This window comes from Ammospiza nelsoni, chromosome 25 (genome assembly GCF_027579445.1).
Source record: "Ammospiza nelsoni isolate bAmmNel1 chromosome 25, bAmmNel1.pri, whole genome shotgun sequence".
Lineage (NCBI taxonomy): Eukaryota > Metazoa > Chordata > Aves > Passeriformes > Passerellidae > Ammospiza > Ammospiza nelsoni.
Genome location: NC_080657.1, coordinates 7,194,312 through 7,216,969, shown reverse-complemented (window position 1 = coordinate 7,216,969; position 22,658 = coordinate 7,194,312). Strand labels below are relative to the sequence as shown.

The following is a 22,658-nucleotide window of genomic DNA, read 5'->3' as shown; positions in this document are numbered from 1 at the left end:
CGGCAGAAGTGGGGGTGATAAAGTGCTCACTGAGTGTTTGCTGTCCCAGGGGATCAAAGGGATTCCTGACAGCTGAGCTGCTGAAATGGAGCATCCCCATTGTCTGCCTTTAGCTGAGATACTGAATGGTCATGGACCAAAATCATCAGGATAGGCACTGAAATGCTGTCCCTCCATCCTCGTGCGTCAGTCTTGGAGAGGATTGCTTGAAATGGTCACTTTTTTGCTGTAAACTTCTGAGAGCTGCGCTCCCATTCCAAAACATCAGACTGCCAGCAGTTCATCTGCTCTGCCAAAGAAAGAGGTGACTATTTAATGAAAATAGCATTTCCAAGCTGTCTGTCTTGTTAAAGCATCCAGAACGCCATGTTGTGTCTTTTCCCTGTTGGTGACACTGCACAGCCAGTGTGGGAATTCAACAGCAATTCTGATTCAAAGCCACCTTCAGTGAAAATGGTTGTTTGTAAATGTGTTGCATCAGATGTGTCAATGAATGTAATTAAGGAATGAAGACTGCTGCACACCCCTAATTAAGGGGATTAAAAACTAAAGCTGCCTGATTCCACTGCTGGATGGAAAAAACAGACTGGTGGAAACAGCCAGAGGCGGAATCTTGGCAGGGTGAGAGGAGTTCTGCTGCAGTCCCTGTGCTCACAAAAGGAGCAGCTCTGGGAGGTGACAGGACTTAGCTGCTCTGCCACATGCCATAACTGCTGACTGTACATGGCAGGATTTAATTGCTGCTTCACACCCCTTTTCTGTTTGGTTCCTGTTCCTGGTGGGCATGAGAGGATTTCCATCCCTGCCAGCCATGCTGGGGTGCAGCCTTGGGAAGCTGACAGTTGTGTCACCCATGTTAGTTTGGTGTCCTGGTGTCTCCTACCATCTTGGTACCCATCCCCAACTCTTTGGCTTTTCTGGATGGTGCTGTGGGATCTTGTGTCAAAGTAGAAGCGGGATGTGTGTGAGGACACAGGGCAGAACCTCCAGGCACCTGTGAGGTTCTTTTTGCAAGCCAGATTGTGCCAATAGAGGACGAAGAACATTTTGCAATGGAAATATTAGGAAACTGTGCTCACTGAGGGCTTCTCCCCAGCCTTGCTAAGAGGAGAATGACTTTATTATGGGATGGGGACTGCCAGCAAGGATGTCTCATTAATCCCAGCACTGATATCCCACTGTTTTTTTAACTCAGGGTGGGCATTGCCTGCCCTGTGGTGCAGGATCCCTGGAGGGATACTGGAGAACATCCTCTGTGTGGGAGATGTTACAAACCCTGCTGTGATTTTCCAGGAGCCATCTTCTCCTTTGCTGCCTGGCTTGTGGAGCCATTCCAGGGTCAAGGGTGACTTTGTGGTCACTGAGCATCACAAGCATAAAGCTGGGAGGAAAACCATCCCTATGGGGGTGATGTGAAGTGTCCGAGCATGTTCCTAGGACACGCAGTGCTCTTCTGGTACTGCATTCATTGGGGCAACATCCTTCTGGCTCCAGGGTGGCACTGGAGCTAGTCCCAGTTAGAATCAGTACCTTGAGGCTTTGCAAACAGCTTCTGATTCCTGGCTCTGTGTTTGGGGGAACAGCTCAGTGACTGATTGTTTGCCAGTTACCTGTGGACCTGGTCTGTTGGGAACGTGGTTACACCCAGGGTTTGGATCTTTGCCTGCTCTTCTTGGGCATAGAGAGGAGCCTGCAGATGTGCATTAGGATCGTCCCCATGTGTTTTTCCCCTGGGAGTGGTGCAAAGTTTAACTATCACCTGCAATGTTTTTTAAGAAAGGAGAAAAAAAAAAAAAGAGGGCAGCTTTCTGGAGGAGGTGTCTCCGTGTGTCCTCACCTCCCTCCTGTGCATGGTGCCTACAGAAGATATGTTGCTGTTCCCAGTCTTAAGGCAAGGTCAGCAGCATCCCAGTTTGCATTCCTCATTGCTACGTGCCTTGGGGAGCTGCAGTCAGCTTGGAGTGGGCTTTTGCTGCTGCTTTTGATGGGGGACCTCAGTTAGCTCTTAGTGAGCTCTGAAACCAAGCTTCCTGACCTTGTGAGTTTTCAAGTTGCTGAAGGTTGGGTTCTTTCTGTGATACTGGGAGTTTACAGCTCGAGGTTTGTGGTGGGAATGGATTTCTTCTCATTCTCTGTGCTGTTGCATGTGATACTGGGCCCTGAAAGGAGACTTCAGGAAAGGGTGAACCTTCCTGAAACAAAGCCTTCCCCCAGCTCAGGAGCAGCACAGGCTGCTGCGTGCTGGTACCTGTGGTGTTTGTACCCACCCAGAAAAATGCAGCTTCACAAGCCCCCTGCTCACTGACTCACTCCCTTGGGCTCCTTGGAGCTTTTGCTGTCCCAATTGTGTCTCCATAGCTGGCATCCATGTCTGTGCTGGATCTGGCTTGTTCTAGGCTGGTGGATGCTGAGGAGATCTCCAGCTTCTTCATCCCGTGTTGCTCTGCAGGTGTAAGTGGCTGGGGCTTGGCCAGAAAACTAAGAATTGAGGAGTTTAGTAAATAATCTGCAGCTGGCCAGTGCCTTCCTGCACTCCTAGGTAAGGGTCATTAATCTTTAAAAGTGCAATGTTCAGGCTGATAATTACTGTAATGGTAATTTTAGTTACCTTGCAGCCCTTGTTTCACTGCTCAATGAGTAGCAGTGAGCATGTGAGAGCAAACCAGGTAAATCAACTCAGCCTGGCAGCTGGTACAACTTCTTAAAACTCATTAAAACAGCAGAAAACCACATTGCTGCATGCCTGGGCGGACCCAGGCACCGCTGGGTTAGGCACCGTGTCCTGGGAGTTTCTTTCACTGCAGGCTCTTGTGGGGGAGAATGATGTTTCCTCTGCATTCAATATGTTTGGAGTGTTGCTGTAAGAAGAAAAGATCTTGAAATCAGCTTAGAGTAGTGTAGTGACTAACTTAAGTGTCCTTAACAAGCTGAGGGAGTTGTGGGTATTTGGAGTTGAGAAGAGAAAGCTCCAAGGAGACCTTAGAGCACCTTCCAGTGCCTAAAAGGGCTTATAAAACAGAGGGAGATTGACTTTTTTACACAGGCAGATAGTGAGAGAATAAAGAGGAGTGACCTCAGGGCAGGATTAGGTGGGATAGCGGGGAGAAATTCTTTGCTGGGAGGATGGGGATGCCCAGAGAAGCTGTGACTGCCCCTGGATCCCTGGAGATGTCCAAGGCCAGGCTGGATGGGGCTTGGAGCACTCTGGGATAGTGGAAGCTGTCTCTGCCCATGGCAGGGGGAGTAACGAGATGATAGGCTTTCAGGTCCCTTCCCACCCAAACCATTCCAGGATTCTGTGATATTTGATGGCAATTTTGAAGCAGTAAGCTCAGCTGAAAGGTGGGGTTGAGGATGTTTTTATCCAGCTGTTTCAGCCAGCTTTCATGAGGGCTCGGCAGAGAACAAGCCGAGTGCTTGTTCTCGCAGCCCTTCCTGTGAGTGGTTCCCTCAGATAGTTCAAATATTGTGCATTTCATTTGTGCTAATAGCATCTGAATAACTGCGTGATCATGGTTATATTTAATGAATTTGGGGCGTTGTACCAGGGTGCTGCAGATACATTTGAGGCACTTGGGTGAATGCAAGTTGCATTCACCCGTGAAGTAACAAATGAAGCGCTCAAGTGCAATGTCCCTGGCACGCAGGGGAGGAACAGCCCATGTGTGTGAACGGGGACAGTACGTGATGGAGCCTGTTCAGAGGTTTTAGCATCAAACATCCTTCTGGCTGTTGGTGCAGCCATGGTTCATCCTGGCAGGTGTTTGTGTTTGTGTGTGTATCTGTGTGCAGGGGTTGTATTTATCTAGTAAGCAGCTCTTTATCAAAGGAGTGTGCAGGGCCCTCGGGGCTTCTAATTATAGCTTTGGTTTGGAAGCAACCAAAGGGAGAGCAACAAATGCAAAAAAGTGCTTAACTCACGTTCTTAGGAAACTATGGAAAGAATACGAGCCCTGTTATGTTAAACCTTGAGTGTAAATGAGGCACAGTGTAAGTAAACACATCTGTGTTCAGTCGGGAAAAAAACCACCTTATGAATAATTCATGGAAAAAAATCCTCCTGTTCAGCTGATGGAGAGCTATTGCTTATTTCTGTTGAACTGTTGCTTTAACAAGATGGAATGCTGCTGCGGGGAGAGCCATCGTCACTCGCAGCGGTGGCATTGTCATCTCTGCTGTGCTGTCATCGCCACCGTGGGTGTTCCTTCGGTGCAGAGCCGGGAGTGGCTGTGACAGAGTGACCTGCTGGGATGGAGCCTGTCCTTGCCATTGCCTCCCTGTGATGGAGTGGCTTGCTCACGGTGCCTTTGTAAGCACCGTCCTGCTGCTTTTCTTTGCACAGATTTCTGGCGCCTGCTGGGTGCCCGTGCTCCCTGTTTCCACGGGAGGCTGGTGGAGGGAGCAGCCCCAGAAGGTTATCTGCACCACACAGGGGCTGAGCTGCTCCTAGGGTGGAGATGGGCTTGGATGGATCCCTCCCTCTCCCCGCCAGGTCGGGCAGATACCGGCTTTTTCAGCAAAGGATGGTTTTGGAGTGACTGCTGCCTGCCAGGCTGAGCTGCTGTGTCCTCCAGGAGGATCTGGAGACTTGTTTCTGAAGAAGCAGCCCCGTCAGGCACTGTGTGTTTGACACCAAACCATGTTGTTTCTGCTCTGGCCTCTGCTGCAGAGGGCAAGGGAGCCCCAAGAGTTACTGCTTGCTGCTGAATAGGAAACAGCACTTGTATTTTACTGATGCTTTTCTTAGTCTTCTTAGCCAGCTAGTGCGTTGCAGTGGGAGGAGGGAGGGCCTATGAGCAGCTTGATTTTGCTGGCAGTGTGGTGCATGTGCCTTCTCCGTGTCTCTGTTCTGGGTCCAACTGCTCCAAGTGAGTTTTCCAGACAGGTTCCACACGGGCAGCCTTTCCAAACCGATTGCTGTAGACAAGGCCCCAGTGACAAGTACATGTTTTCATTTAAATTTCAGCACTTCACCAATGAGCAAAGCCCATGAATTTCCATGTAAAGAATTATGTACCATCCAGGAGGATTTTTGAGGATACGGAGGAGGAGCTTTCAGCTCCCTTTGGTTGTAATGCACTTACCGCTCCATTTAGTCAGGTCATTGTATAAGACCAGTCTTCAATTTGGCATAAATGATTTGCTTTCAGCAGATGGTGAGCTACTATTTTTGCCCTCATTTAAATAGGAAAGCTGTACGATAGCAGGAGATGGGAGAGGGGCACGGTGCTGCTGACATACAGTAGATTACCAGGGCTGGTCTGGTGAGAATTAAATCCAGGCAGCTGTAATGTGCCATCTGTGTTGTGTTGGGTGGTTTATTTTTCCCCCATTCAATGAGGCTCCTGAAGTCTCCTGTTACTCTCCAGGTCAGGCTGAGCAACAGCATCCTTTATGTTCATGATCCAAAGTACCAGTGCAGAAAGATGAGGCATGGTAATTGTAATGGGGTTTATAAAATGTCAGCACTAATTATTCCTCTAATGAAATGTAGTAAATAAATTCTGAAAGGTTCTGAGTCTTTAGATTATTTTAAAGTTGTTTGAATTTCTGTTGAGAGGCTTATTTTATTGCATTTGAATTTCTTGCCTTGTTTGAAATCCCCAAGCAAACAGCTCTCTGCTATGGTCATAGTATCCCAGACTGGTTTGGGTTGGTAGAGACTTTAAAGTCCATCACATTCCACTCCCCTGCCATGGCCAGGGACACCTTCCACTAGATGAGGTTGCTTCAAGCTCTATCCAATGTTTTCTTTACTGTAGTAAAAATCACATGTAGGATGCATAACACACACACGTGGAGTGAGTCGTGCTGGTGGCAGCTGCAGTTTCCTCCTCTCCCACCCACAGCTTTGTTGCATGTGCACCAGGTCTTGACAAAACGGAATTTTCAGGCTGTGCTCTCTATTTCGAGCAGCATTCTGTGTAGTTTCCCTGGTGAATTATGTGCTTTTCACACACATTATGAAATGGGAAGGAACGCATTTAAAAAAAACTCACCACACTGTTGCTGAAACTATTTGATTTTTGCCTATTTTTAGCAGAAATTTCTGTCTTATCATTATCTCCAGCTCTTGCTGGAGCAGCAGTGTTCAGTGAAGGCACATATTTTTGTGTAGCAAAGTCAAGACAGTTTGTCCCACCCGTTATCTGGTATTAGGCATCTCTGCAAGACAGTTTGTGTTTCCAAGAACTGAACCTTCCCCATGGACAGTCCTTTTTCTTTCTCTGAAAGACTAAGCCACTGGGAATTAAGTAAGTTATGGCATAAGCCATAAATCATTTTTCCAGGCTTGGAAACAAGGCGAAGTTAGATTTTTCACAGAATCACAGGCTGGTTTGAGTTGGAAGGAACCTTAAAGCCCATGTCATCCCACCCCCTGCCATGGGTAGGAACACCTTCCACTACTGTCCCAGTGCTCCAAGCCCCATCCAGCCTGGCCTTGGACACTTCCAGGGATCCAGAGGCAGCCACAGCTTCTCTGAGCAGCCTGTGGCAGGGCCTCACCACCCTCACAGGCAGGAATTTCTTCCTGATTTCTAATTAACCCTTCCTTCCTTCAGCATAGGTTCAGTTTACTATCACTAAACTTACTGGGTGCCTAAACAAAAGAGACTGAAGTAGGCTGATAGGTAGGAGAGGGTGACAGACATATCTAAACTTGCCTGTTTCATTGAGCCTCTGTAACTCATCATGGAACAGCCCAAATGAGCAGCAATGTCATTTCCAAGAAACTCAGGTGTCACCACTTAATGAGAACCTTCCAGAGCACAGACACCATAAGCGAGGGATTTAGCGTTCTCTTGAGGATTGAAGGCTTTCTCAACAGGGAGCTGTTGCAGTGTGTTGAGCTACTCTAAAGTCTTTTAGATAAGTCTCTGTGTGTCTGTGCAGCATGGAAAATGAGGATGGTTTGGCTTAGATTGGGGTTGTCTTGTGATGTCTGCAAGAGCAGAACCCATGGAGCCATGCGGGGATGAAACTGAATTTAATCATCATCTGCTCACTAGATAATTAGGGCAGGGAGAATAGGGCTTGGAGCGACCCTGTCTAGTCGAAGGTGTCCCTGCCAGTGCCAAGGGGTTGGAATGGGATGAGCTTAAGGTCCCTTTAACCTAAAGCATTCCATGATTTTATCATTGAACCATGTATGTTGGGAGCACGGTGAGCAGTGAGCACTTGCGCACCTTTTAAGTCCGTTTTGTTTCAAGGATTTTGATGCAGGAAAGAGGGATGAGTATGTACGAATTACACCATGCCCAGGGAGATATTGTGTGTTCCCTACAGCTGTGCCCTTGGCCAGAGAGAAGGATAAGCACTGAGGTTGAGGGGCTCGAGTATCGGGGGGCTGTAGAGTCTTTGCAGGTAGAGCAGGTTCAGGAGGTGCCCCTGCACTGTTTTGCTTTGACATTTGGTGTTCAGAGTTTCTGATGCCTTTTGAGAGAAGGTCTCTGGAGCTCCCTCTTCATCACCAAAGCACTGACATTCTTGAGGAGGTCCAGGTCCACCCCTGGGGGCTTCTCTAGTCCAGATGAGGTGGGATGTTGCTGTGGAAGTATTTAACACCTTTCTCTTCAGGTTGCTTCCAGTTGCCAAAGCCGCCTTATCTGGAGGATAATCTTCAGATTAAAAATCCTTAGATATAAATACATACTTGTACTCTTTTCTGATGAGATTGTTACTCTGAAATCTCTCTCTGGGATCATACCTGAGTTTTGTTGTAGTTTGCTTATTTCCGTAGTGTTTAACACCTTCTCCACGCCAGACTTGTGAAGAGCCTGCCTTTTACAGGCTGTCTGACATCAAACCTTCAGCCTCTACCAAAGAAAGCCCCTCCAAATGAAGCATTTACAACAATGTGGCAGTTCAGAGCAGAAGGTTAACAGCACTGCTTGTGTGCTCATACAATAGCAGAGCATCTTCCTCCAGCATCCAGGGAGCTCCTGAGGCACCTGCTGGCTCAGCAGAATCGCCTTATGGAATAGCAACGGAAGAAAATTTAATTTAAATAAAAACCTGCTTGTGGTTTGGCTGTGGGCAGTGCTTTCTCCAAGGGATGGGTTGAAGAGCAGTGGAGTGGGAACCTCGCTCTTTGTGTCTGCTTTGCTGTGGGCTGGGTTAGAAACAAAACACTGTTTGGCACCTGACTCCTTGCAGGAAAGGCCCTTTTCTTCTGTGTGTAATCACAGAATCACAGACTGGCTTGGGTTGGAAGGTCTAAAGACCATCTCGTTCCACCCTCTTTCCATGGACAACCTCTCAGTTGTGTTACTTACTTACAAATCTCTTTGCTTTTGATAATGAATGTAGAGGAAATAATTTCTGAGCATAAAGCTTCCAAGGGAGGGAGCCAGCCAGGAGTCCACACATTGGAGCAGTGCACTTGGGTCTTGCAACAAGATGTTTCCTGTACCCAGTGAGTTATTGGTGCTGGCTGCTATGAAGTGTTTACTGAGAAAAATAGGGCTCCTTCTCTGCATCCCCAGCGCTGCCAAGGGGATCTAGCTGAGCTGCAGCGTGGTTCTCGGGGGGAGGGAGGAAAGACAAGGAGATGTTTGCTCATTGCCAGCCAGACCCACCTTCCTGCACCAGGAAAGGTCCCTGACTGCGGCTTTGAAATGTAAACAAGCTAACAAATCTTGTTCCAAGTTCTTGGTGTTTAAAGAGAGAAAAGTACATCCAGAGGAAGTGTTCCTTTGTGGACTGTCCCTGGGGCTTCCTGCAGCCGGTAAGAGCTGCTCCTCAGCCGTGCCCTCCCCACCGACATCATCTCTAAAGCTTTGGTTCTGCCTTTTTGGTTTGAAGAGCAGCTCATCCAATGTTGTGCGTTTTGATAACGGTTCGTACAAATGTATTTATTCAAAACAAACACAGTGGGAAGCAACAACAAAGCAGGCTGCTGCAACAGCTGGTGCCTGAGGGAGCTGGCTGCTGGTGTGTGATTGTGATGGGACGGGCTTGCAGAACATGCCTTTCATTCTGTGTGTACTGGGGCATTGGGAGCTTTGCCTTTGGTGTTGGCATAGTGGGTTTGGGGTGATGGGTGTTTGGCTGAACAGATGGGTCCTTGGGCTCTTCACTGCCTTGTGGCATCTCCAGGAGTTCTTAGAGAGCTGACCAGAGCAGAAATTGGCTGTGTGGTGCCTGGGGTTCTCTGCAGTAGGAGCCATGGGTTGCTAACGGGGCCTGCAGCATCTGTGGCAAGGGATTGCAGGAGGAAAGGGAGCAGAAGTAAGAGCTGTCAAGTCACACATATGCTGCCATTTGCAAAGCGATCGCAAACACATCTGGGCACATCTGTGTTCAGGCACCCTCTCTGCCTTGTAGCAGTTTCTTCAGTGCAGGTTGGAAGCTGCTGTTTCAGTGGCCTCTGCCACTCCATTGGGTTTGGAAATAGCCAGAGCAGCTCACACGGGGAGACTGTGAGTGGAGAGTAGTTCTGTCTAATGCTTCTGCAGGAGACCATGCTAAAATGAGCCCTGCGGCTCGTCCTCAAGGCTGGCTTGGGGCTGAGTCCAAGGGGAAAAACCCAACAAAAACCCCAGACCAAACCCTGAACCTCAGGAACTTTGTGTTGCTGCAGAAACAAATTCAGGGAAGGTCTGTGATGCTGTGCTGATTTTACCGTGGTGTTAGAAATAATATGAAATGTTTGCATTAAATGCAAGGGGAAAGTCCTTTGAAGAGCTGGAAGGGCTTTTCTCCTTCAAGCGCTCTGGTTCTTTTAGCAATCAGGATGAGTTAAATTGAAGTTGATGAATGCAGTAATACATAGGAGGATGACATCTTGAAATGTTTCTTAATTTTAAGTGTGTATTTTGAGCAAATATTTATACACTGAGGCTCGGGCTGAGGGATTGAGGCTTATTGGATTATATGCTGTTTGCTCAGTGTAAGCAGCAACAATTTATTGCTGCAGATACATGTGATATGGTGTGCAAAGATTAGTTCTATCCCCTCTAAAGCATGATTATTTTGGGTCTTCTTTATACCTTAAATAGATACTCTTCTCATGTGATTTCCATCTTTTTGTGTCAACAGCCTAAACAGGCTAAAGTTGAAATAAACATTGCTTCAGCTTAATGGCACAAGCTCTGAGGAAATCTGCTCTCCATTGTAGATGTTGTTTGGAAACCTTTTCATTTGACATTTTTCCAGTGCGCAGTACAAATATCCTATGAATCCCGAAGTCTGCTGGGCTCCACTGGATTTGTCTGGTACAGAACAATGTAATTGCTCAACACTGATAGGTCCTGTTCCCAGCAGTGTGGCTTGGTGTGTTTTAGGTCATAGAATCCTAGAATGGTTTAGGTTGGAAGGGACCTTAAAGACTGTCTTCAAAGCAAACTATAGCAAAAGGAATGACTTTACTTTTGCTGACTTAGTAGGCTGGAGTCAGCCAGGGTTTCATCCCCGTACAGGCCATTCGCTTCAGAGTTGGACTGGATGATCCCTGTGTGTCCCTTCCACTCTGGTTCTGTGACAGGCTGGTGGGGCTGGTGAACATGGCATGTCTGTGCTCGTGGTTGGTTTGAATAGCTCAGTCAAACATGGGGAGTGGAAACCTCTTGATTGAGCCCTTTTGCTCCTCTCACACAGCATCATCATGACAACAGAAAAGAGCCCAGCAGCTGACGCTGACAGCTCAGAGCAGCAGCAAGCCAAGGAGGAGGAAGGAGCTGCTGAAACACAGAAGCAAAAGGCTTCCCTGGAGGAAGGGGCTCAGCCAACACCAGAGAGGCAGCCCCAGAGGCAGAAGGCCTCCAACGGAGAAACCCCCACGCACGAGGAGCAGGGCAAGAAAGAACGTCGCGCCTCCGAGGGCCGAGGTCTCTCCCGCCTCTTTTCCTCCTTCCTCAGGAGGCCCAAGTCTCAGGTATCCGAAGAGGACAAGGACGCTGATACTCCTAAAGAGGCGGGAGGTGACCAGAAAGATGCAGGATTAGGAGCTAGCCCTGATGAAGATATCTTGGTGAAAGCCCCGATTGCAGCTCCTGAGCCCGAGCTCAAAACTGACCCATCGCTGGATCTCCATTCCTTGAGCAGTGCAGAAACACAGGTAAAACAGCCCATTCCATGGGACATGCTCCCTGCTGCTTTAAAATGTGTCTTTGTAGCCAGAACTATAACAACTTCATATCCCAGGCTGGTGAGCTTGACCACAAAAGGTCATGGGATGCCAAAAAGGCTCTTGTTAGCTCCCCGTGTTTCATTGTGTACTTCCCACTCTTGCGTCCCTGCATCAGACCTGCAAAGTACCTGTTCTAGGAATTAGGGTCGTGCTCCACAGCATAATCTAAAGTGCCCTGTGCTGAATCATTGCTCTGCTGAGGCTTAGGATGTCACATCAGAACACAGAGGGTTCACATTCACTGAGTCCAAACCCGGGGTTGATCGTCAGGTTGATATCCTTGGTGTGAGCAGGGTCAGGGCAGGTCAGTGGCCCAAGGTGGACGTTGCAGGAGTATTTGGATTTGGGAACAGGTTTCTTCAACTTCAGGGAGCCCAGGCATGGCATTTTAGGACTTGGTCATCTGCTTGGTCCGGGCTAGTGCTGAGCCTGCCAAATATAAATATTTTCTGCTTATGCATCATGTAGACAGGGATTTCTGCATGGCACATGCACTGAACCCAGCTCCTGGGATGTGTCTGATGTCTGCTCTTTCCAGCCAGGGTCATTTTTCATGCAAAATTTAAAGTTTAAAAATCTAAAGCAGAAATTGAGGCAGAGACACCCCCAGGGAACATTCACTGAGCAGTGGCTGGTTATTGATTTGGGGGTGCTGGATGCCCTCTCTTCTTGGGTAGTTACAGCTCTACTATTACTTGAGGCTGAAGTGGAAAAAGGTGGTATTCCTTATCCTCAGCTGGAAATTTCTTACATCCCAACCAACCTGTATGTATTGCTGGAGCCAGACAGGGTGAAATCTGGATTTCTTACCCACTGCCTTAAGTTCACAGTCACTCCAGACACCCACAGATGCTCAGTTTTGGAGCAATACTTTACGAATTCAAGCATTGCCAGTAGGCAATAATTGTAAATCGACTTCCTTAAAATTACAGTGTTTTAGAGAGGGTAGTAGGTAACAAACAGCTTTTGCTTTCTTTTCCCAAATTTCTGAGTCTGTGAAGACCATGGGAGGATCTCTGCTCATGTTTTATTACTCTGAGGGTTGGGATTAGCAGGATGGGGAAGAGGTGGAGATCTTCAGGCAATTTCAGCCCAGAAACTGTATTTTCAAGAGGAACTTGTTCTTGGAAGTGTTTAAGGCTAGGCTGCATGGATCTTGGAGCAACATGGTTAGTGGAAGGTGAGATGAGCTTTAAGATCCCTTCCAACCCAAACCATTCTGGGTTTTTTTAATGCATTATTTCTTTCTCTATTTATCTCTGATTTGCTGGTCCTGAGCCCATGTGAATTTGCACCTCAGCCTTTCTTCATGGGTCATTCATTTTAGACGACGCGTTTGTGTCTTTTTCAGTTCTTATTTTAGATGACTGTCAGTGCCTTTCTGAACTGTGACACTCGGCAGATATTTCTGCTGTGAAAGCATTTGCGAGGTGCTGCAGTTTGATAAATGCTGACCGACAGGCATTAGGAGCTTTGACTGATTCCCTGCTCCCAATTGTCCCAGTTCTGCTGGAACAGAAGTCAGCAGCTTGTGGACATTATTTAGTTTTTTAAATACCTCTCTGCACTTGTGCCTGGGTGTGATTTCATGAGATGTGATGGGCTGAACAGACAAGGTTTTGCTCTTCCTCTGCTGCAGCTCTTTGCTCCTGCTGCATTCAGCCCCTTCCAGCATCATCACAGCCTGCTGTGAACTTGTTTAACCTGCTGAAGTGGCAGAGGAAAAAAAAAACCAAACAGCTTCCTTCCTCCTCCTGTCCCCAAACTGCATCTCTTTCTGCTATTTGAGTGGATTAAACTGGCTTGCAAAGTGCTTCCCTAGGCAAAAGGGATGGTGGTGTGGAGGCTGCCTTCCCTTTTTGGTGGCAGAGAGCTGCTCCAATGGCCATGAAGCCTCAGCCCTGACCCTCCTTTTAATGCCGCTGCTACCATAAAATCCCACAATGATTTGGGTTGGAAGGGACCTTAAAGGCCATGTCATCCCACCCCCTGCCATTGGCAGGGACACCTTCCACTGTCCCATGGTGCTCCAAGCCCTGTCCAGCCTGGCCTTGGACATTTCCAGGGATCCAGAGGCAGCCACAGCTGCTCTGGGAAGCCTGTGGCAGGGCCTCACCACCCTCATGGGAAGAACTTCTTCCCAATATCCCATCTAGCCTCTGTCAGTTTAAAACAATTCCCCCTTGCCATGCCAAGGGCCAGTGCACTGGAACAGCAGCTTTGCCAGTGGGAGTGCTGGGGGTCCTGCCTGGGAGAGAAAAAACCTTCCCAGTCCAGAAGGTGCTGTCACTAACACCATGAATGCATGAGGTAATCTGCCCTGATTTCTCTAATCAACTCTTACTTCTTTTTTATTACATCATTTACAGAATGAAAACTTGAAAAGTATGTGGAAGAGTCTTAAAAATTAATACCATTCACTTGGTCACCCCAGTTACTGCTCCTGATCCTAGGTTACAGGTTGAAGTGGGATAATGAATTCTGAGATCCCAGCCCTGTAGTGCTTGTTCCATGTGATGCTTTGTTTGTTTCCTTGTTTGACACCTCTAAATTGGGGGTTTCAGCCTGCTCAAGAAGAGAGGAGGGACAACCAGGAGCCTTTGGGAAGAGACCTGGAGGACAGGGAAGAAGGAGAAGCAAAGGAAGAGGGTGCCAAGCCAGAACTGAAGCCAGAGTCTCTGGAGACTAAAGCAGACAAGGATTTGAAAGCTGCCCCAAAAGTAGTGAAAAGACACAGGAACATGTACTGCAAAGTTGTCTTGCTGGATGACACCATTTTTGAGTGTTCTGTGGATGTAAGTACTTTGGGGGTTTGGTTCTGCTTCTCCTCTCTTCCCTCTCCCTTCTGCTTCTCTTGAAAAATCACCACAAACACAATTTAATAGGAGCCTAATGTGCTGCTAGGGAATTACATGACAGGTTTTACTGCAGAACAAGCCTGCTCTAAGCTATAACAACTTATTTAGTGTGTTATAAAAACCTCTGGGTACTAGGAATCTTTATGTTATTGTTCTACAATTCCAGGGTGCCTTACTTTATAAAGGTGGGGGGAAGTTAAAAAAAGGAACAAACCCAAACTTTATATTACTTGCTGTTCATGATCTCTCTTATTTGTATCCCAGGCTAGAGTTTAGGTTTTTCAGGTATGTTGCAATTGTCGAAATAACTTTGGCCTCCTTGGCTTTGAATAAAATGGGCTGTATAAACTTGATTTGTGCTTTTCTAGTCCCCCAAGGTACCTTTACCTCTCAGGCTGCTGGTTCACTTAGCTCCTGGTGTTTGGATGTAAAGAAAAACACTCTGTTTAGCCTGCTGTTGAATTTATTTCCAGTAAACAATTTAAAATTATGTTGACTTAGACCACTGCAACCCTCTTCATTTAAGAGCTTTTTTCCTCCTTTATTTTGTGTATTCTCTCACAGGGCTGTGGTGCTGTCAGTGCAATAAAAAGTGAGCAGAAATCCCTATTTTAGTATCAAAGTGCTTGTCTGGAATATTAAGAATCTGGTACTTACCATTGGAACATACTTCCACCAGCTTGTTTTCCCTCAGTCCTGCTGGTAAATGGGCCAGGAGTGGGCACAGGGCTCCTCGTGGGAACCGTCACCTTGGGTGATCCTGGGCAAGTAGGTCAGTGCCGAGTGTTTGTGTAACGGTGGCGCTGCTGGTGCTGCCTGGGATCAGCTCAGAGCATCACTGCCCCCAGCACCTTCCCCTTGCCCAGGGAGGCCGTGTGCAGCCCCAAGAAATCTCCTCCCCAAGTCCCAGTGACGGCTTGCTGTGGCTTTGTGCTGTTGTTTGCTGCAGCAATGCCTTTGGATACCGTCATGGACGCTGTTGGAGGGAGAGCCTGACGTAAGCAGGACATGAGAAATGTCTCTCTGTGGGTCCAGGGTCAGTGAGACTCTTAACTTGAGAAGCATCCTTGGCTTTAGTGCCAGTGTAATTCTGCTCTGGCGCTTTGAGAGTTTATTAAGATTTAATTGGGAAGGAATTGCGAAGGTGTAGGCAAAAGGGCAGCACAAATGCCTTTATCCGAGGAGAATTAGTGTTTTCAGGCATCCTTTTCGACTGACAGCCCTGGAAGCTTTTTCGTTTCTATATCAGTGCCAATTCCTTGAGAAATACCCAAGCTAACACGTACATTATGTTACCTATAGAGTCACAATGTGTGCACAAAGGACCTGACAGCTGAAAGGCTGAAATAAAGCCAAGGAATAAAACAAGGCAGGGGTCTTGGAGCAGTTGCCATGCAGAGATGGCTGACAGGAGAGCTGCGGGCATTAGTGAAGCTGATTTTGCGTCACTGGAGCTGCACTTTCTTCTAGCAAAGCCGCCAATGGAATGAGCTGCTTCTGGTTGCCATAGTTTTATGCCTCAGGGATGTTTTCCTTCATGCTTTTGGACTAAAAGGGTGTTTGTTCCTTGGCCAGTTCACTTCTGCAGGATTTGGGGAAGAGAAAAAGAGGAAATAGGAATGCTCAAAGTGTATTTCTGGAGGTAGGAAACTGTATGCTGAGCAGCTTTGGGCACATGAGGCAGATGGGAGAAGCTGGTTTTCATCAGCAGAGAAGAGTGATGGAAAGGCCATGGAAATCATGGGCTTTGGTTTTTTCTGAACATGAGAAAAGTCAGGTTGCCCCTGAAATGAATAGGTTGTAGCAGCAGTTTCATCTCTTGATCAACACCTGAGTCTGGGAGATACCAGCACTGTAGATGTACCTTGGGAGGGAAAACCTGTACAGATCCTTGGTGTCTATTAAGCTCTGTTGGAAACTCCAGCTTAGGGTGATTTTCAGACATGGAGCTGGTGGGAAGAGAGAGACACACTGTGGTTCTTGTTGTCTCCATGGGATTTTTATGTCAGGTTGTCTCTGGAATTTTTATGCCCTTTCCTGTAGGGAATCCTTGCTCTGAAACAGTAAGGAGGTAAGATTTGATGCTACTCAGGACCTTTTTCCCCCTTACTGATAGTGCACAGTGTGGTTTGATCCTTTTCCCTTCATCCCCTCTCCTGTAAACAAAGACAGGCAAAACCCAGCTCTGTCCTACGGGATTTCTTTGTCTATTTGCAGAAACACGCCAAGGGACAGGATCTACTTAAAAAAGTCTGTGACCATCTCAATCTGCTGGAAGAAGACTACTTTGGTTTGGCCACATGGGACACACCAACCTCCAGGGTAAGCACCTGCTGGTGTTGAGAGGATCCAGCTCTTTTTGCATCATCTCCCCAGGGCAGGAGGTGGGGCAGAGCTCCTCTGCAAACTTGTTTTGGTGTCCTCCCTAAATATGGATTGTGGGTCATGACACAGGAAGAAATGGTGAATAAATTACTAGAGCAGTGCAGATTTTTGTCAAAAAGCTATGTGAATGAGTCCTAGTGAACTTGGGTCTTTACCTGGAAAAAAGTCATTATATTCGTTTACTGCGAAGTGATGTCATTAAGGTATAAAGCTGAAGGAGTCAGGCACTGGTGTCAGCATTGGGAAGGTTTGGTTGGTGCCATCCAAAGCATTTGGAGTTGAGCCTTTGCTCTGCAGGAGAACAGATGTGACTCTATCAAAGCTCCTTCTCATGGTTTCAGTTTAAGGTCTTTGTTTGATTTGACTCAAGCAGTGTCTTTTGAGACCTTGGTTACCCTTTAACTCAACGATTACTCGAGGTCTGCTATTTCATAAAGTCAAAAGGGAGATAATTGAGATGAAGGGCCCAATGCTGTGTCCTTTAGACCAGTCATGTTGGTCCGTATTCTGACTCTTCCTCTGCTTCACCTTCAACAATCCCCTCTGGCCAGGTTACTGACTGACAGATGTCTGTCATTAAATACTTTATATTGTTTTATACACAGGCAAAATAGCAACCAAAAATAACACTATTTGAGACAGGCAGAACTCCTACTTTGTTTTACAGTCTCTGGTTTCTTCCAGTTTTCTTGGATGTGAAATGTGTTTCCATGTATATAACCTGGATATTTTTTATATCAGAGTATTTTTTTTTAATCAGCGTTTGTTCTTGCAGAGGGAGAGGTAGATGTACTTGTAGATCCAATTAAGAGCAAAAAGAGTGTAACTGGAGCAGCTCACCTTCTGCTGTGGGCAGCTCACTGCTGCATTTGGATATTAGGAAAAATTCCTTCCTAGAGGGGGTTGTCAAGCCCTTGGCACAGGCTGCCCTAGGAAGTGGTGGAATGTCCCTGGAAGTGATCAAAAAGCTGATTGGTGTGGCACTTGCAGATACTGCATCGTGCTAACCTTGGCAGTGCTGGAGTAATGATTGGACTTGATGATCTTAGAGGGCCTTTCCTAAATGATCCTGTGGCTTCCTAGAGCCTCGGACTTGCTCTTCTTGCCCAGGCTTTTGGCATTGATTCTTCTGGAAGCAGAAGCATGTGCCTTCTTCCCCAAACCAACAAGGGCTGAGAGGTTGTGCAGCTTTTTAACTGTAGGGATTGAAAACAGCTTGTTTTGTCACATCTGTGTCCCAGAGCTGGAAGCTGGGGCAGATGAGGCCACTGTCCATGGGTTGTTCAGCTCCAGTGTGGAGCAAGCTGCTTTGGTTTGCTCTGATGGGTGAAAACACCATCATTGTTTTTTAATCTTTCTGGTTATGTTTCATTGAACTTGGAAATCTGAAGCTCTCCTGCTGTGACTTCCAACAAGACCTCCCCAGAGTTACTGATTCACAGGTGAAATGATGTTTATAGGATCCAGGGATGAGCTCCTGCACCTCACCTGCAGCTGTGTAGAGCAGGTGGAGATACACATGTATATTCCTGGATAGGGAAGGGTTGTATGTGACATTTTCCACCTTGATATTTAGGGAATAAACTTTCTGAGGACCAGTAATTACCCATATGGGCATAGCAGAGGGTGACAGTGGGATTAGGAGGTTGTGACAGTGGCTGGAGCAGCAAGGAGCTCGTTGCCCTGAAAAGGAGGCTTGTTTCCAACTGATTAATGACCCAGTGGGATAAAAGTGCTGTTCATGGCTGTTCCCATCATTGTCTGCTGGATCAGGCAGGGTGGGATGCATGACTGCACCCTGGGCTCGCCCCAGTAACGAGCAGTTGTGGCACCAGCTCAGCCATGGAGATGCTGTGCTCCAAGCTGTGACCCTAAAAAGACAGCAAATCTCCCTTTCAAAGGAATTTTGTATCCCCACTTTTGTATGTTAGAGTAGGCATATAAAAAGAGGAGATTAAATGCAAGTATTGATGTCTCCCTGCCGTGAAGTTACGTGTCCTTCTGGTCAGGAGAGATTAGCTTGGGGGAGTCAATAAGTTAATTCCTTCACCTCGGGAGACCTGCACGTCCAAATCCTATTGGGAGCTGGCGAAAATGGAGAGGTGGTTAAATGTAACCTCTCCAGGAGGGTTGCTAGCCCAGGACAGGCCCTGACTCCTGCAAAGGGAAAGGCTCAGACCATGGAAAAAGCAGGAATTGTGTTTTGAGGCTTAGATTGCACCACCATCCCACAAAACCCCAAATTACAGAGGAGGGGAAAAAATATATTTCTAAATTTGTAGCAGAGATAATACTAGGAACTTGAGTCATAGTTAAAAGACATGAAGTTTATGTGACACTCCTGTAAAAAATTCCAGTCTTACTCAGGAATTGGGTGTTTTTACTCATATTTCAGCAATTAGGTCATTGAAAACTATAGCTAATAATAGAAAGTCTTGGTGATCTTTGATCTGAATAGGGTAAGTAAGGAGACAGGGTGCTTAAAATTAATGTATCTGTCCTATTTACCTATTTTTAAGGGTTCTGGAGAAAAGAGGTGTTGTACAAGTGCCCCTGGTAGCTGGATGTGGCTGTGGCCATACCTGTTACTCTGTTCTTGAAGCCCTAAATAATCTGCTTTTTTTTCCCCCTCTTGTTACTCCTGTCTCCCTTATGAGTCCCTGGTAGGTGAATGGTTGGAAATACACCCACGGAGACCACAGCCTGGAGTGAGAGTAGTGAAGAATGCACCATCTCTTCAGTTTCCATGGCTGCCTTTGTGTCAAATATTGTCCTTTTTAAAATTTTTTTTCTGTATTTTTAGCAGTTTTCAGCTTTCTGTGGTGTTTCTAGAATGTCTGGTAAACTGTGAATGTTTTTATCCTCTTACAGACGTGGCTGGATCCTGCCAAAGAAATAAAAAAGCAGGTTCATGGTAAGTAGATTTAATTTATCGTGTATTGGGGGGGCATGGTTTCTCCCAGTGTGGCTTTGGTGAGCCATCCAGGAGGCCCAAGGATGGAGAGAGAGGTCAAGTGAGGGTGTCTGGCAAGGATCAGCACAAGTTCAAGCAGTCTGTGCATTCTTTCTGGCCTTCTTAAGATCTTCTTAATCTAGATTTAGGAAAAAATGTCATTTCCTTGTTAAAACAGCTTGAGGTGTGTTTGCCTGAAGCAAAACCACACCATCAATGCAGTGCTGAAATGGGGATGTGCTCCTTGCTGGAGGATAGCAAAATGGGTGTCAGTGGGAACCACTGAAATCCCAAAGGAGGTTGGGAGACCTCAGGCAGAACTTAATGGTGGAACAAGGTTTTGTGGACTGTGAGGCTGTTTTGGTGTCCAAATAGGGGCACTGGAATGATAAATGGCTTGAAAAATATCAGTTCAAATACCAGATGCTCTCCCAAGTTGTGTTTTAAGGTCTGCTAGCACTGAATTAGTTCAAAATTAGGGCAGTGTCAGAATTAAATATGTTTTAGAGGCTTTTGTTTTCTCTTGGGAACAAGTCTTACTGCTTTAGAAGTTCTGGGAAGGAAAATACTGGTTTCTGGATCCTTTTGGTGGGAGGCTGAGGACAGAGTGTGTCATTAAATGCAGATTAGGGGGGCAGTGCAGGACTGGAGTAGGGAAAGCTCCTGGTCCTGCCATCTTCTCTTGGAATCAGTAGCAGGGTGCATGTGAAGGGCAGGAGCTGCTCCATCCATAAAATTCATCCAGTGAATGTAATGAATATCACCCTGCTTTGAAATCTGGTCCCCTGGGGATTGGTTAAATGGCAAATTACTTGATTTTACTTGAAGTGAAGGTATTTTGCACGTACATATGAATGTGTGGACACCAGTGTGTGGTGGTTTAGGTAACTTCTGTTCCCTTCATTGTCACCTTGGAATCACTTGTTTTGAACTGTGTGTGATGAAAACAATGTGCCTTGTGTTTAGTCCCAGTTATGGCATTGCATAAGAAATAAATCCAGAAATGCTCCATTTCCCCTGTTCCCTGTGTGAGATTGGGATAAATTTCTGAGTGAGTTCAGTTCTCTTTCTGAAATAAATCTGATTTTGAACTAGTGTTAAAGGGCACAGCAGGGAAGATGTAACTATGGAAATCATTCAGGACTAGCTTCTATTGGGAAATGGGATTGTTTTCAAGGAAAAGAGAGTTACCTCTTCAGCTGTGTCATCTGGGCTGTCCATACCACATATCATGTCCATTCTATGTGTGTTTATGTGAATTCTGACTCAGTTAATGCCTGTAATGGTGCTATACAAGCTTTGCAACAAGGTGTATTTAAGCAATTAGGTCTGAACTTGAAAAGCTCTTCCTATCTTGGTGCTTTCTGTCTTCATCCAGAGGCTGATGCTTGTGTTGGGCTAAGTTTAAGCTGTGTCTGAGCACCTGATCCCAGTGCATTAGGCTGAGGAGTGACTTAGCACAGCCTTCCTTGAACTTTGAAGTTTGGGTTAAGTAGTAAACCAATCCATTCAATTGGTCAACCAACCAATTCATTAATCTATAGCGTATGCCTGACCTGGCTTCATGAATCCCTTTTCAGTCAGTGAAGAAACATGTCAGTCATTAAGCTTTTTAGCAATTAATTTAATTTTTGCCACAAATTGTGGTTAATCCAGGTGATTTTCCCTGCCTTGCTTTTTTTCTCCTGTTTTTCTTACCTGCTGTAAATGAAACCACATCTTACACTTAGACAGGTGTTAAGCTGCAGCCAGCTGTGAGAGCAAGCAGTATTGAATCAGTTTTGCATCTGCTAAATTCTGAAGATCAGACTGGCTATTCCCAGCGCTCTTTTTTGTATCAACTGACCATCACAAAGCCATCCCACTGTGTTTATTTTTCTCAAGCTCTCTCTTGTCATTGCAGGAGGCCCCTGGGATTTTACCTTCAATGTCAAGTTTTATCCACCAGATCCTGCCCAGCTGACAGAGGACATCACCAGGTGAGTTATCCATGAATCCTACTGCCATGTTCTCCTCCATGTGGAATAGAAATGTTTCATATTTGGGTGATTTTCCCTCCTTCAGGAAGGACATCAGATACCTTCACCATTTGGAGGGGGTTTGGTTTGTTTTTCGTGGATGTGATGATGCTCCCACACTGCACTGGAGTCCATGTGTAAAGCAGTGTCATTTATAACTCTGCCATGTGTGTGTTCATATAGGAAAGTAAATTTTCACCTAAAGCCAACATTTTCTGGTCATAGCGTCCTTTATTCCATTTGCAGAGTGGAGGTGACCTTGAATCCCCAGTCCTCCATGCTGTTTACCTTGGGAATAAGTAAACCTTGGAAACAAACATTGTCATATGTTCATCAGTGGCATAAAAAAAGAGACTCGTCCTCAAGTTAATAAATTTCTCTCTGTTCTCTGTGAATAGCATTTTCCTTTCTGCCCTCAGGTATTACCTGTGTCTGCAGCTCAGACAGGACATCCTGACAGGGCGGCTGCCCTGCTCCTTTGCCACCTTGGCCCTGCTGGGTTCCTACACTGTCCAGTCAGAGATGGGAGACTATGATCCTGATCTCCATGGCCCAGATTACATCAGTGAATTCAAACTGGCCCCAAACCAGACAAAAGAGCTTGAAGAAAAGGTTGTGGAACTCCATAAAACATATAGGTAAGGCACAGTAGGTGGAGGACTTGTTTGTGCACAGCAACATGAAATAAGGGAAATAATGGGATTTTCTGGTGTTTTCCCCACCTCTGTGAGATACAGAAAACCTGTGGATGTCCCATGCCTGGAAATCTTCAAGGCCTTGTTGGATGAGGCTTGAAGCAACCTGAGATAGTAGAAGGTGTTCCTGCCTATGGCAGGGGGTGGAACGAGATGATCTTTGAGGGCTCTTCCAATCCAGACCATGCTGTGATTTTATGATGACTCTGTGAACATTAACTTTTAACAAAAAAATCTAATACTTTTGACAAAATCTTTCTAGAAGCAGGAACTCCTTTTTCCTGCATGAAGAAGAAATGATGTTTTTAGAAAGCAGATGGGAAGTCCTGCAATTATTTAGTAACAAGTGCTTTTTCTCCCCCCACAGAATAGCCATGAAAGTTTAATTCATGTGCAAAGGCAAAATTTACTTGTTTTAACCTTGCCCTTTGCCTTTTCTTAATATATTTCTTTGGGTTGTATGTAATTTTGGATTGTAGTTTGATCTGTAGCCTACAGCCTGTTTGGGGCATTCTTCTTCCACATTTAGTGAGTAACATTCATTTCCTAATGAAGGAAGTGGAAGGATTCCAGGTGATCAAGGAATTACAAACCTGCACTAAGTGTTCCCTTCTGCAG

General features: G+C 46.2%; 1 protein-coding gene across 11 annotated transcripts in view; it reads left to right on the top strand.

Moving 5' to 3' along the window:
* EPB41 (erythrocyte membrane protein band 4.1) overlaps window positions 1-22,658 on the top strand; it is an 86,396-nt gene that overhangs the window by 24,618 nt on the left and 39,120 nt on the right. For all 11 annotated transcript variants that reach the window (XM_059488621.1, XM_059488612.1, XM_059488617.1 and 8 more), the window contains exons 2-7: window positions 10,600-11,059; window positions 13,696-13,926; window positions 16,207-16,311; window positions 19,246-19,288; window positions 21,231-21,306; window positions 21,765-21,983. In XM_059488621.1, the coding sequence (XP_059344604.1) occupies window positions 10,607-11,059; window positions 13,696-13,926; window positions 16,207-16,311; window positions 19,246-19,288; window positions 21,231-21,306; window positions 21,765-21,983 (1,127 nt within the window). In that variant the 5' untranslated portion in view covers window positions 10,600-10,606. The remainder of the gene's footprint in view (window positions 1-10,599; window positions 11,060-13,695; window positions 13,927-16,206; window positions 16,312-19,245; window positions 19,289-21,230; window positions 21,307-21,764; window positions 21,984-22,658) is intronic.